The 12999-nt window shown below is 40.1% G+C and overlaps 1 protein-coding gene across 1 annotated transcript in view; it reads right to left on the bottom strand.

The window, feature by feature from the left end:
- Positions 1 to 1551: 1551 nt before the first annotated feature.
- The window catches only part of LOC135519227 (WD repeat and FYVE domain-containing protein 2-like), a 40815-nt gene continuing 29367 nt past the window's right edge, over positions 1552 to 12999 (bottom strand). Inside the window, exons 7-12 of the mRNA XM_064944340.1 lie at positions 8773 to 8899; positions 8346 to 8451; positions 7803 to 7904; positions 7436 to 7566; positions 4516 to 4624; positions 1552 to 4380 (exon numbers count right to left, since the gene is read on the bottom strand). Coding sequence (XP_064800412.1) covers positions 4351 to 4380; positions 4516 to 4624; positions 7436 to 7566; positions 7803 to 7904; positions 8346 to 8451; positions 8773 to 8899 — 605 coding nt within the window. The 3' untranslated portion in view covers positions 1552 to 4350. The remainder of the gene's footprint in view (positions 4381 to 4515; positions 4625 to 7435; positions 7567 to 7802; positions 7905 to 8345; positions 8452 to 8772; positions 8900 to 12999) is intronic.

Here is a 12999-nt window from a genome sequence, read left to right as displayed (position 1 = left end):
CTGTACCAATACCTTTGGAGCTCATTATAATTAGAAAATATTTGACCAATCTCTGAAGTGGTATGTAAAATGCATATCAGTTTATGAATAAATTGTTTTGAATACATTTTTAATCTGTTTATGTAAGTAAGTAGTAGTAGTAGTCTGTAATTGACTCACATCTGGAAACCTAATTCATGCCTTTGTGGCTTGACGTTTTTCTTACTTTAATCTCAGATAACGGCCACAATTTGGTATTCAAATAGTTTTCAGATTAATAATCAATCAGTTTGCACTCGAGAAATAGCCATTGGCTCCTGTCTTTTCTGACAAAGAGGAGCAAGAGTGCCCTGGCTGAACAGAAGTGAAGGTGGAGGCAGAGAAACAGCAACAAGTAGAGAAACTTATCCAGGAGAGGGGGAGAGGGAATCCGTCAGCTTGAGGTATGGATTGACACTGGAAACCTGTAGTATACCATGTCTCCTAAAATAAAATTGTATATATTTAATGTTACTATAACCACAGATTGTAGTAACTGAGGGAGGTGTTTAAGAAGATGCCGCTTGTAAATCCATAACCAGTATGTCTGTATTGTGTTGTTCCTGTGTGATTCTAGGCTGAGATGGGCCAGGAGGCGAAGGAGAAGCAACAGATGTTGGAGACAGCGATAGATAGCAATCTCCAGGAGCAGGAGAAGCTGTTGGCTAAGTGCTTCACAGAGAAAGAGCACAGGGTATCGTGAAGGGTGTAGGCAATGGCTTTGGTAACTACTTCAACTATATAGGAAAGCCTGTGAGAAACTCAATGCGCTTGTGTTAAAGTCGCAGGTCAGATCCTCTACTCCCAAACTCAAAACAGGAGCAGTTGTCAATGGCATTACCCCTGGCTCAGACAAACGGGTGTTACTGGCCCTCCCACCGCCCCAAACACTTTTGAATTTGCACAGTTGAAAACCTCCAATTGATGCTCCCCATTGTTATTGCTAAGAAATATCCACATCAATATAAACACCAAACTTGTTGACCTATCATACTGTTGCAGCTACTGAACCAATCACTGATGAGGTACACTGGGGCTAAAGTAAAAGCCTCACTTCATTTGAGAATGTTCTTCATTTTATAGCACTACGTTTTTCATGCAGATTTTTTTTTAAATAAACTTATATTGGCTCAGCGGTATAAGGCACTGCATGTCAATGCTAGAGGCATCACTACAGACCCTGGCTCGATTCCAGGCTGTATCACAACCGGCTGTGAATGGGAGTCCCTTGGGCGGCGCACAATTGGCCCAGCGTCATCTGGGTTTGGCCGGGGTAGGCCGTCATAAATAAGAATTTGTTATTAACAGAATTGCCTAGTTAAATAAAGGTTAAATAAATAAAATAGATAATAACCGACACTCTTAGATTAGATGAAAAATACAATTCTTTATGTTTTGTATTTGTCAGTTAGAGGACTACAGTAAAACTTTAGCTCCAATACTATTGTTTTTTCTCTCCAAACATCTCGTCAGCAAATAAGTTTGACGATTTGTAACTCATTGTGATTGCTGTTTGAATAACCTTGCATTGACTTTCTGGACAAAGTGTGATTTATTGACAGATTGAACAATGGAGAGAGCTGATGAGCTGAACAACTTGTTTTAAATGAAGAATTCAGCTGAATCTCTACATGAATACTTGGCATTCACATGAAGAGACATCCTGTCTTTGTCACCTCATATACATTTTATGAAATACAAACATGAGTACATCAGCTGCAGTACAACAAGGGGAAATAAAATGATAGAATGATAAGAGCACACATCTCTACTCAGATGACCTGTACGCAGATCAGCTTTAGGATGAGACATGTAGGAATGATATTCTTAACGACTGGAAAATCTCCAATAATCTGCTGCTTGGACAAACTAGAAACATACTCAATGCACATTAAGACCGGAGGGAAATGGCACAGAGCAGGATTAAGGAGTTAGCTTCCTTGCTTTGATAAACAGATATACTATAGCTCTTGATTTTCTGATTCCAGTTCCTGCTGTGTGATAAACCCCCCTGGGTTACATACACACAGTACAGCACCAACCTTTGAGAATCATACTGCATCACATAAAACTGGTATGCCTAGGTGACAGACTGACAGTTCATCCATTTAGTAACACTAGTGTTGCCAATGATAACATGCTGATGAAAGCAGAGAAAGAGACTGGTATCCAGGTTACATAAAAACATAACACGAAAAACATATTTCAAATCATATCAGCAGTCATTCAGATATTGTAAATCAGTCTTGGTTTATGAATCAACATGGAACTCATACCTTTTTGCCTCCCAACAATGATAACTGTACAGAGGTCATTAAATGAGGAAACGGATAGGAATAGTATAATTCTCAAGTCAGTGATTGACTACTACAGTAAATAGCATTAGAGCCCCATACAGCCATTCTCCACCAGTAGATATGTATTAGATTAGGCCCAAGATATGTGTGACGGATTAATCAACATGCTAGTATTCATGAAAAAGTATCATGACTAATTATGGTTGTATAACACAAATATAAACATGCAGACAGGTTGTTGTGGTTTTACAATAGTGGCTCTGCCTAGAAAACAAATCATGTGCATGAACTTGAACAACTGTAGTTATATCCAGGATATGACACCTATCATAACCATCAATACACTTTGAGAATGTTAAAGCGTAAAAAACTGTATGTATCACACAAAAGTCCTGATTCATAGCCACACTATCAGTCAATGATAATGACCTTGATGGTGTGTGTATTACATGAGAGATGTCTATCTTGGAGGATACAGTAACACACACACAGCAATAAATAAACTCATCGTAACACAAATACATTTGACACACACATCCACTAACAACTGATCACCAGTCTGGTATACCCCTCACCTCAATGGAAAATAAATATTTTCAGCCTACAACCCTGTGTCATTTGAGTCTGTAGACAACATATTGTAAGTGTATGTATTGGACAATAAAAAGTGCTTTGTTATGATTTTGTTCTCTGAGAAATTGAACCATAACAACTGAAGTGCAAATAACATAGAAGTGACTACAAGTAGTGAATCATGTTTAAGTAAAAGGCTGCAACATTTCTGGAACTTTCGTTTTCCCGAAATTCCGGTTGGAAAATTCACGGAATAGGCAGGAAATCCGGTATCCAATGACCAACCACTATTTCTGGAAAACCAGGGAATTTATTGAATGTTTCTGGAATTTTGCCACCCTAAGTCCACTACCGAAGTCAAAAGTATAGTAAGTGGCATTTCAATAACTCTACAATAAAGTAAAGTAATGAACATGTTCTTTATGATTTACAATTTCAATTGGCAAGACTAAACTAGAACTTCAGTTTGTAATACAGTATTCATTAAAAAAAGAAAAACATTTCTTTCTCCAAGTCCTCTACATCTGTGGCGGTCAACCATTACCTGACAGTGAGATGCCACATGTAGACTTGTTCACCAGCTGTGTGTGTATGTGTGATGACTTTCAGAGAGCATAGAAGCTATACAGTAGTACCCTCAAATTCACCTCTGGACCTCATTGCTCCCCTATAATCAGGGACTGATTTAGACCTGGGACACCAGGTGGTTGCAATTAATTATCAGGTACAACAAGAAACAAGCAGAATTCGTAGCTCGTAGGGTAAGAGCTTAATTCCCATACATTAGGCTATGACCCTCCTGACACCAACTGTAACATGATCCACCTAGAAACAGTAGTATTTTGCCCTCTGCAGACTGCAACAATGTTAAAAACAAAGAGTCAAACCAATGAGCCTTATAAGGTCAACTTTGGGTCCTTCTGTAGTTTCATGAATATATTAGAGTATTCCATCTTGCTGCTGTACATACAAGTTACATATCTAACTGGTATTCATAACCCAGGTACATTTCGTGCTTCAATTTGTTTTAGGACCATTAATTCATTCTTTCTGTTAACCGGAGGGAAAGCTATAAGAAAATAAGAGGAAGGCACTTCAATATAAGCTTTATATTTGTCCACCCAGCTGTATTTGATGTTCAGTAGGTAAACTGAGTTCCCTTTACTACAAAACTATTGTCATAAATATAATAATAAACCAAACAATATAGGGAATTATTTATGCAGCCAGTGTAAAGCTTTTCACGTTTAGTCATCAAGAGGGACGAGGACAGGCAAGAAAGGCCTGGTGTTTCTAGGTTCTGTGGATGTTGCTCTGCTGTTGTAAGTTGTTTAGCTGTTGTTGTGGTGGTGGTTGTTCTTGTTGACATTCCCTCTTCCTCTCAGGATGACAGCCACCAGGCTGTAAGCTCTACCCTGATAGGTAGATGGAGCTCCATGTTGCTCCCTGTCAACGATGACCCTCAGGAGACCACTGGAGTCATGTCCCAGAGCTGTTGACACACACACAAACATAAGCTGTATAAAAAAACAGACTCCTTCATACACATATATGCACCCAAGAAAATACTTTGCATAAATGTATCCTCCTGTATTAGATACAAAGTGTCTGGTCGTGTCTGTCTCACCTTGACGACTTTGTCGGCCCCAGAGGTCAGCAGCCAGCCTGTGGTGGGCTCGTAGTGCATGTAAACTATGCTGTGCTTGCTGTCATGGAATGTCGCCGTGGGCGCCCGGCTGTAAGACGGGGAGGGAGGAAAACAGTTATCACCAAACGTATAGGAAAAAAATTTGATGAACAGAAGATGTCCCCAACCAAGGATCACCATACCAATGTGACATCGGACCACCGAGCCAACAGAGGCCCTCTTGTCGATCCCCGCGACAGCACCCCCCCCATCTCCGAAGCAACGGCCCTATAGGCAACAGTACTCCTAGAAGCACCCCAACCCCCTATACCATGGGATGCTCCATGGTAAGACATGTAGCTATTGAGGATGCCAGAACCTTGTGCTTTCCTGGAGCAAAAATTAATGATAATTTAGTGAAGCTTCCCACAATACAGAAGCACAATTGGCACAGTGTCATCCGGGGTAGGCCATCATTGCAAATAAGAATTTGTTCTTAACTGACTAGCGTAGTTAAATAAAAAGGTTAAATAAATAAAAAAGAGCCCATGGGTCTAACTGCATCAGCAGACTCCTCCAAATGCATCACTGGCTGAAAATGTACTGTGCCTCAGTGGAAGTGGCGTTCATTTACAATTTTGACCGGTTCTGGGAGCTGAGGGATTGTTTCAGTGAGGACAGAATAGATCCCAACTACGGAGGAGCACAGACTCTCTTCCAGCATAAAAAAGTTGCTTATTCTGACAGTCACAGCCCAGGCCCTCATGAGTCTATCGCCTTCCCTCCACCACAGCAGCAGAAATCGGTGCTGTCTCAGGTAATCCCTACCATTATATCACAGCGCCATCCTAAGACTAGAGGTCGACAGATTAATCGGAATGGCCCGATTTCAGGTTTTCATAACAATCAGAAATCTGTATTTTTGGACACCAATATGGCCTATTTTTTTATTTTTATTTTACACCTTTATTTAACTAGGCAAGTCAGTTAAGAACACATTCTTATTTTCAATGACGGAACAGTGGGTTAACTGCCTTGTTCAGGGGCAGAACGACAGATTTGTACCTTGTCAGCTCGGGGATTCAATCTTGCAACCTTACAGTTAACTAGTCCAACGCTCTAACCACCTGCCTTACATTGCACTCCACGAGGAGACTGCCTGTTACACGAATGCAGTAGAAGCCAAGGTAAGTTGCTAGCTAGCATTAAACTTATCTTATAAAAAAACAATCAATCAATCATTATCACTAGTTAACTACACATGGTTGATGATATTACTAGTTTATCTAGCGTGTCCTGCGTTGCATATAATCGATGCGGTGCACATTCGCGAAAAAGGAATGTCGTTGCTCCAACGTCTACCTAACCATAAACATCAATGCCTTTCTTAAAATCAATACACAAGTATATATTTTTAAATCTGCATATTTAGTTAATATTGCCTGCTAACATTAATTTCTTTTAACTAGGGAAATGGTGTCACTTCTCTTGCAACAGAGTCAGGGTATATGCAGCAGTTTGGGCCGCCTGGTTCGTTGCGAACTGTGTGAAGACTATTTCTTCCTAACAAAGACAACCAACTTCACCAAACGGGGGATGATTTAACAAAAGCGCAATTGGAAAAAAAGCACAATCGTTGCACGACTGTACCTACCCATAAACATCAATGCCTTTCTTAAAATCAATACACAGAAGTATATATTTTTAAACCTGCATATTTAGCTAAAAGAAATCCAGGTTAGCGGGCAATATTAAACAGGTGAAATTGTGTCACTTCTCTTGCGTTCATTGCATGCAGAGTCAGAGTATATAGAGAGATTAACAGCAGCATGCTTCATTGGGAAGGTCGCTTAACATGTACAGCACAGAACGGTGTACAGCACTGACACACCAACACAAAAGACCAATGATTGGATGAAATAAATTAATAATAAGATTGTGGGGGCTGTATTGTTAAGACTTCAGCTTCCGATATTATCGATCATAATCTGTTGCTGAAAAAAAGTATGTGTTATGGCTTTACATACTCTGCTATATTGTGGATAGAGAGCTACCTATCTAAATAAGTATTTTGCTTTAAAATATACTTAAGCATCAAAAGTAAACGTAATTTCTAAAATATACATAAGTATCAAAAGTAAAAGTATTAATAATTTCAAATTTCTTACATTAAGCAAACCAGACTGCACTATTTCATTTTTGTAATTTTTATTTAAGAATAGTCACTCCAACACTCAGAGATAATCTTAACTACAGTATTCAATGACATTCTAGATTATTCTGTGCTTCCAACTTAGTGGCAACAGTTTGGGGTAAGGCCATTTCCTGTTTCAGCATGACAATACCCCCATGCACAATTTTTATTTTAATTTTTTTTTTTTTTACCTTTATTTAACTAGGCAAGTCAGATAAGAACAAATTCTTATTTTCAATGACAGCCTCGGGGCAGAACGACAGATTTGTACCTTGTCAGCTCGGGGATTTGAACTTGGTTATTAGTCCAACGCTCTAACCACTAGGCTACCCTGCCGCCCCAAAATCGAGGTCCATAAAGAAATGGTCTGTCGAGATCGGTGTGGAAGAACTTGACTGGCCACTAGGCTCTGACCTCAACCCCATCGAACACCTTTGTGATGAATTGGAACGCCGACTACGAGCCAGGAGTAATCACCCAACATCAGTGCCCAGCCTCACTAATGCTCTTGTGACTGAATGGATACTCCAATATCTATTTGAAAGCCTTCCCTGAAGAGTGGAGGCTGTTATAGCAGCAAAGGGGGGACCAACTCCATATTAATACCCATGATTTTGAAATTAGATGTTCGACAAGCAGGTGTCCACATGTCATGTATTTTTACTCAAGTACTTTACACCACTGATGTTATTAGCTTTTTTGTGCACAGTTATGTGTGTTACTCACTCCTCGTCTGTGATGGACTCATGGCAGCTGTCACACACCCGCACCTCGAACTCAAAGCCCATGAGAGGGATGGTGGAGCGCTTGGCAGAGCACTTTCCACACACAGCCTGCCCACACTTCCTGCAGTGGTGCTGGGGGAGAGGAGATAGGAGATACTGAGGCTTGGGTTGGCCCTACTCAGCTGGCAGACAACGACAATATATCTCACTCATGTAGACTCACAAACAGGTGAGGCCACACCAGGGCTGTTTTTCTGTATTTCACCAAGCCATAGTAAGAACACAAAATAGGGACTTCTCCTGCCCTTTTGTGGACAATAGGTGAACTACACCCCAGAGTGATAGTGACAGTATGGAGCCCACTGTACCTGGCGCAGGCCGATCTTCTTACTGTCCCACATCTGTTTGAAGTTCCAGAAGAATGGTTGCTCACACTTCTGACACGAGTCACTGTCCAGCCACTCTGGGGTCTGTGGGAATACACAGATAGACAGGTTGAAAACAGACCTTAAATACAGTAATTCTCTAGAATCAGCTTTCCCTTTCTCAATCCTACCTTTAACCATTGGGAGTTAATAAAGGGAACTGACCCATAATCAGTGCTTAGGTATAACCTAAGTGATAGATGGTTAGAGCCGAACAAAGCCATAGGTAGTCAACACAGATTCAGCAAACTATCTGCCATATTGGCACTGAACACCTCATTTGCATTCAGTACATGAACATTCAAATTTTCATTCAGTTTGTCATTCTCTCTGTCTGTGCATCTATGGCTGTGGTTTAAAGCCACTCGGTCCGTTTCAGGTCTCTCTCTCACACCCCCCCCGCAATCCGTCTCACTGCCTTGAGGTTTCTCTTCCTCCCTCCTTCTGCTCCATCCCTCTATCTTTATCAGTCCATCCCTCCCTCACCTCCTGTCTGGTCACGTCCATGTTCCAGATGACGATGCCTCCATCTGAGCTGCAGGAGATCAGTTGACGTGTGTGTGGCGCATAGCACAGGCCCTGGACCTTATCACTGCATAGTTAACACACACACAAGGATGCAGTATATAAAGCTTGATTTGATTATTACATTTCATACATTCTATCCACAAGTGCTCTTGGTTTTCCATTTTGCGGACTGACACCTTCTCCAACTGCATGACTGTACATGTATCAGCCTAAAGTTATGGATCATTACTTAGCAGAAACGCCCCTTAGGAGACTACTAGAGGCATTTCAACAGTTTCTAAGACTGTATCACCCAGATGAATACACTGGGTTTTAATACTACATTGGGAGTACATTTGAAGACTATATTGGACGACCATGTTGACGTTCAGTGTGCAAGTCTTACTTGTGTCCCTGCAGTTCTATGGCGGTGCCTTTGCGTCCCCCGATGTCCCACATGATGATGGAGTGATCTGAGCTGCCAGAGAACAACACTCTCTGGGCCGGGTCCCAACACAGTGCCGTCACGTTGCCTAGAGACAGCAGAACACTTAACACACATTCTTAGATCGTACTGGAGATAACAAACATTCCCAGCCTCTGGATCTTTAACCTGGTCAAGGCTGCACCAAGTGGAACAAACTAAAGAAACAAACTAAAACGGCTCACTGAGTTTCTACTTTTTGGTAAGACAGCAAATGCACATCCACCCCCCATAACAGAAGGACAACTTGATTATTTACTTGTAATTTTAAAATATGGTGCAAATTCATCACGTCAAATATAAGCCAGTACACCAGGCACCAAATATGATCCATTGTCCTCTTAACACCCACTCTCATCCCGTAGCTCTTCCACCATCCCATGTACTGTGTATTATTGTGAATGTAAATTACCACCAAAAAGTTAGAAAGAGCAGAAAAGTAGGGTAAAAATAAAAAAGAGGAGAAAGAGAAAAATGATTTCAAGAAAATAGGGAGAAGTCAAAACAGGACAAAACAAGAGACGACCAGACAGGACAAGACAGGAGGGGACAACAAAGGACCAGACTAGTGGATAAGTTGCCAGTTAGAAGAGATAATAATTAGGTAGGAAGTGCCATATTTGGGGTTGCCTGGGGGCAGTGTAGGATAGAAATGGTTCTAAGATTGTGTAAAAGTCCTTCAGTTTGTTATTTAGTTTGATAACGGATATCTCCAGGGAGGCTAGGTCAGACCATAAACTAAGCCAGTGTATGGTTGAAACATTGGATCGGCTTTTCGACTTGAACAATATCCCTTTTTTCCCAGATTGTTAATGAGATCAAAATAGTCCTTAAAAGAAACAGGGGTCGTCATCATCAAAATAGTGTAGTATACAGAGTGAAGGGGATGAAAACATGGTAATATGGAAGATGACAGACAATGCTGGGAACTTTTTTCCAGTAATTCTCAATGATGGGAGAAAGCCAGAACGCATGGAGATGAGTGTCGGGAACATCTTTTTGGCAGAAAAAACACAGAAGCGAATCAACAAGCCCCATCAGCCACCAAGTTCCATAGATATTGTGGAATTTATGTAGGACTTCGTACTGGATAAGTTTAATTTTCTTATTATATGAGATGCTGTGGGCAGTGGTGAATACTTTCTTCTGGGCTTCCCTGTTAAGGGAGATGTCCAAATCGCTGGTTCCATTTCTCTAGGGAGGATAGAGCATCACCTACTCCTGTCAGTTTTTTAAACATTTTGGAAGTAATATTTATTGAACTCCGGTTGTCTAAGAGCAATCGGCTTAGCTCCGAGATATGTTAATGCTTCGGATTGAATTGCAATTTAGATTTAAGTAGCTGTTTAATCTGTAGGTACAGAACACTTGAGGAGCTATTCAAATGAATCCTTTTCTGTATCTATTCTGAACAAAAATAGAAAACGCAACATGCAACAATGTCAACGATTTTACTGAGTTATAGTTCATAGAAGGAAATGAGTCAATTGAAATAAATGAATTAGGCCCTAATCAATAGATGTCATGACTGGGCAGGGGCGCAGCCATAGGGAGCCCACCCAATCAGAATGAATTTTTCCCCATAAAAGGGCTTTATTCGAGACAGAAATAGACCTCAGTTTTATCAGCTGACCGGGTGGATGGTTTCAGACGATCCTGCATGTGAAGAAGCCGAATGTGGGGGTCCTGGGCTGGTTACATGAGGTCTGCGGTTATGAGGCCAGTTGGACAAAATTCTTTAAAACGGCGTTGGAGGAGCGATATGGTAGAGAAATTAACATTAAATTCTATGGCAACAGCTCTGGTGGACATTCCTGAAGTCAGCATGCCAATTGCTTGCTCCCTCAAAACCTGGAGACATCTGTGGCATCTGTCACATTGTGTGTGTGACAAAACTGCACATTTTAGAGTGGCCTTTTATTGTCCCCAGTACAAGGTAAGCCTGTGTAACGATCATGCTGTTTAATCATCTTATCGATATGCCACATCTATCAGGAATCATTTTAAATATATTAATACGACCGGCAAGAGACAGAGGAAGAGGTCTATCTTTCAATAGTTGAGGGAAATTATATTCAAACAATTTATCTAGCCTGTGTGGTACTTGTACTCAGAGATATTTAATGCCTTGAGGTAACCATCTGAAGGGGATATTTTTGGCTAAAGAGTCCCAATAAAATAGATTTATAGGGAGGATCTCTGATTTGCCCCAGTTAATCTTATATCCTGAGATACTACAGAATGTGTTCATTGTTCGAGAGCAAGAACTTGTTGGACTTATCCCTGAGTTCATGGCTATTTTGTTGTGTTCTTATAACTAAACGCCTGTTTCTGTCAAAATAAGAATGTAATTAAGTTTGAGTCTGGCCTGTAATAGTCGCTTAGGAATATTATTGGTTTGAATGGATGCAAGGAGGGTATCAAGAGCATTGACATTTTTCTCAAGTTCCTATTTTATTTTCCTTCTTTGCTGAGCAGAAGGAGATCATTTTCCATCTAAGTACAACTTTAGCAGTTTCCTAGAGTAGCATTGAAATTTGGGACATCAAAGATGCATTACCGATGAAAAGGTCTATATGGGAATATGCTTTATGATGAGGTGAGAAATAGGTATAGTCTCTCTTGTCTGGATTGAAGAGGCGCCAAATACCCACCATATCATGTGTCCTTTAATGGTCCTGGGGCGCATGTTGAATGCATGTGACATATGGGCTCCTGTTAACTAGTGGGTCAAGAATAGTGTTAAAGTCCCCAATTAGAATTCTTGTAAATGCTCGAAGATTAAATACAAAAATGGAGGACAGACAGTATTGGGACCATATAAATTCAGTATGGTGTATGATTGTACCATAATAAAATGGAGGACAGCCAGTATTAGGACCATATAAATTCAGTATGGTGTATGATTGTACCATAATAAAATGGAGGACAGCCAGTATTGGGACCATATAAGTTCAGTATGGTGTATGATTGTACCATAATAAAATGGAGGACAGCCAGTATTGGGACCATATAAATTCAGTATGGTGTATGATTGTACCATAATAAAATGGAGGACAGCCAGTATTTGGACCATATAAATTCAGTATGGTGTATAATTGTACCATAATAAAATGGAGGACAGCCAGTTTTTGGACCATATAAGTTCAGTATGGTGTATGATTGTACCATAATAAAATGGAGGACAGCCAGTATTGGGACCATATAAATTCAGTATGGTGTATGATTGTACCATAATAAAATGGAGGACAGACAGCATTGGGACCATATAAATTCAGTATGGTGTATGATTGTACCATAATAAAATGGAGGACAGCCAGTTTTGGGACCATATAAATTCAGTATGGTGTATGATTGTACCATAATAAAATGGAGGACAGCCAGTATTAATTAGGACCATATAAATTCAGTATGGTGTATGATTGTACCATAATAAAATGGAGGACAGCCAGTATTGGGACCATATAAATTCAGTATGGTGTATGATTGTACCATAATAAAATGGAGGACAGCCAGTATTGGGACCATATAAATTCAGTATGGTGTATGATTGTACCTTAATAAAATGGAGGACAGCCAGTATTGGGACCATATAAATTCAGTATGGTGTAAGATTGTACCATAATAAAATGGAGGACAGCATGTATTGGGACCATATAAATTCAGTATGGTGTACTATTGTACCATAATAAAATGGAGGACAGACAGTATTGGGACCATATAAATTCAGTATGGTGTATGATTGATTGTACCATGAATTAAGATGAAGCGCTCTTCAGTCTTTGAAAAAAAATTATGAGTTTAAATAGTGTTTATTTTTTTGAGGATGGCAACCCCTCTGCTCTTGGGAGTTAAAGGAAGAATAGTAAAATTGGCTTATTCACTTTATTTGTAATTTTTCATGTTCAAGGTCAGTTAGATGTGTTTCTTGTAATAAACATATCTGACTTGAACTGCCTGAGAGGGGAGAGGATTCTCAACCATTTTTTTGGGGGGGGGGGGTGAATTTATTCCTCTAAAGTTCCAAGAGGATGCAGTTAGAGTTGCATCCCTCAGTTTAGGTTGGCATTCAAATATATGTGCTATTAATACAGTATTATACATGTCTATGATCGTCAATGTAAATGTTGCTGAGAATATGGCATACCA

Source organism: Oncorhynchus masou, chromosome 29 (assembly GCF_036934945.1).
Source record: "Oncorhynchus masou masou isolate Uvic2021 chromosome 29, UVic_Omas_1.1, whole genome shotgun sequence".
In the NCBI taxonomy this organism is placed as follows: Eukaryota; Metazoa; Chordata; class Actinopteri; order Salmoniformes; family Salmonidae; genus Oncorhynchus; species Oncorhynchus masou.
The sequence above is the reverse complement of the archived record's forward strand: the minus strand, read 5'-3'. Positions and strand labels throughout refer to the sequence as shown.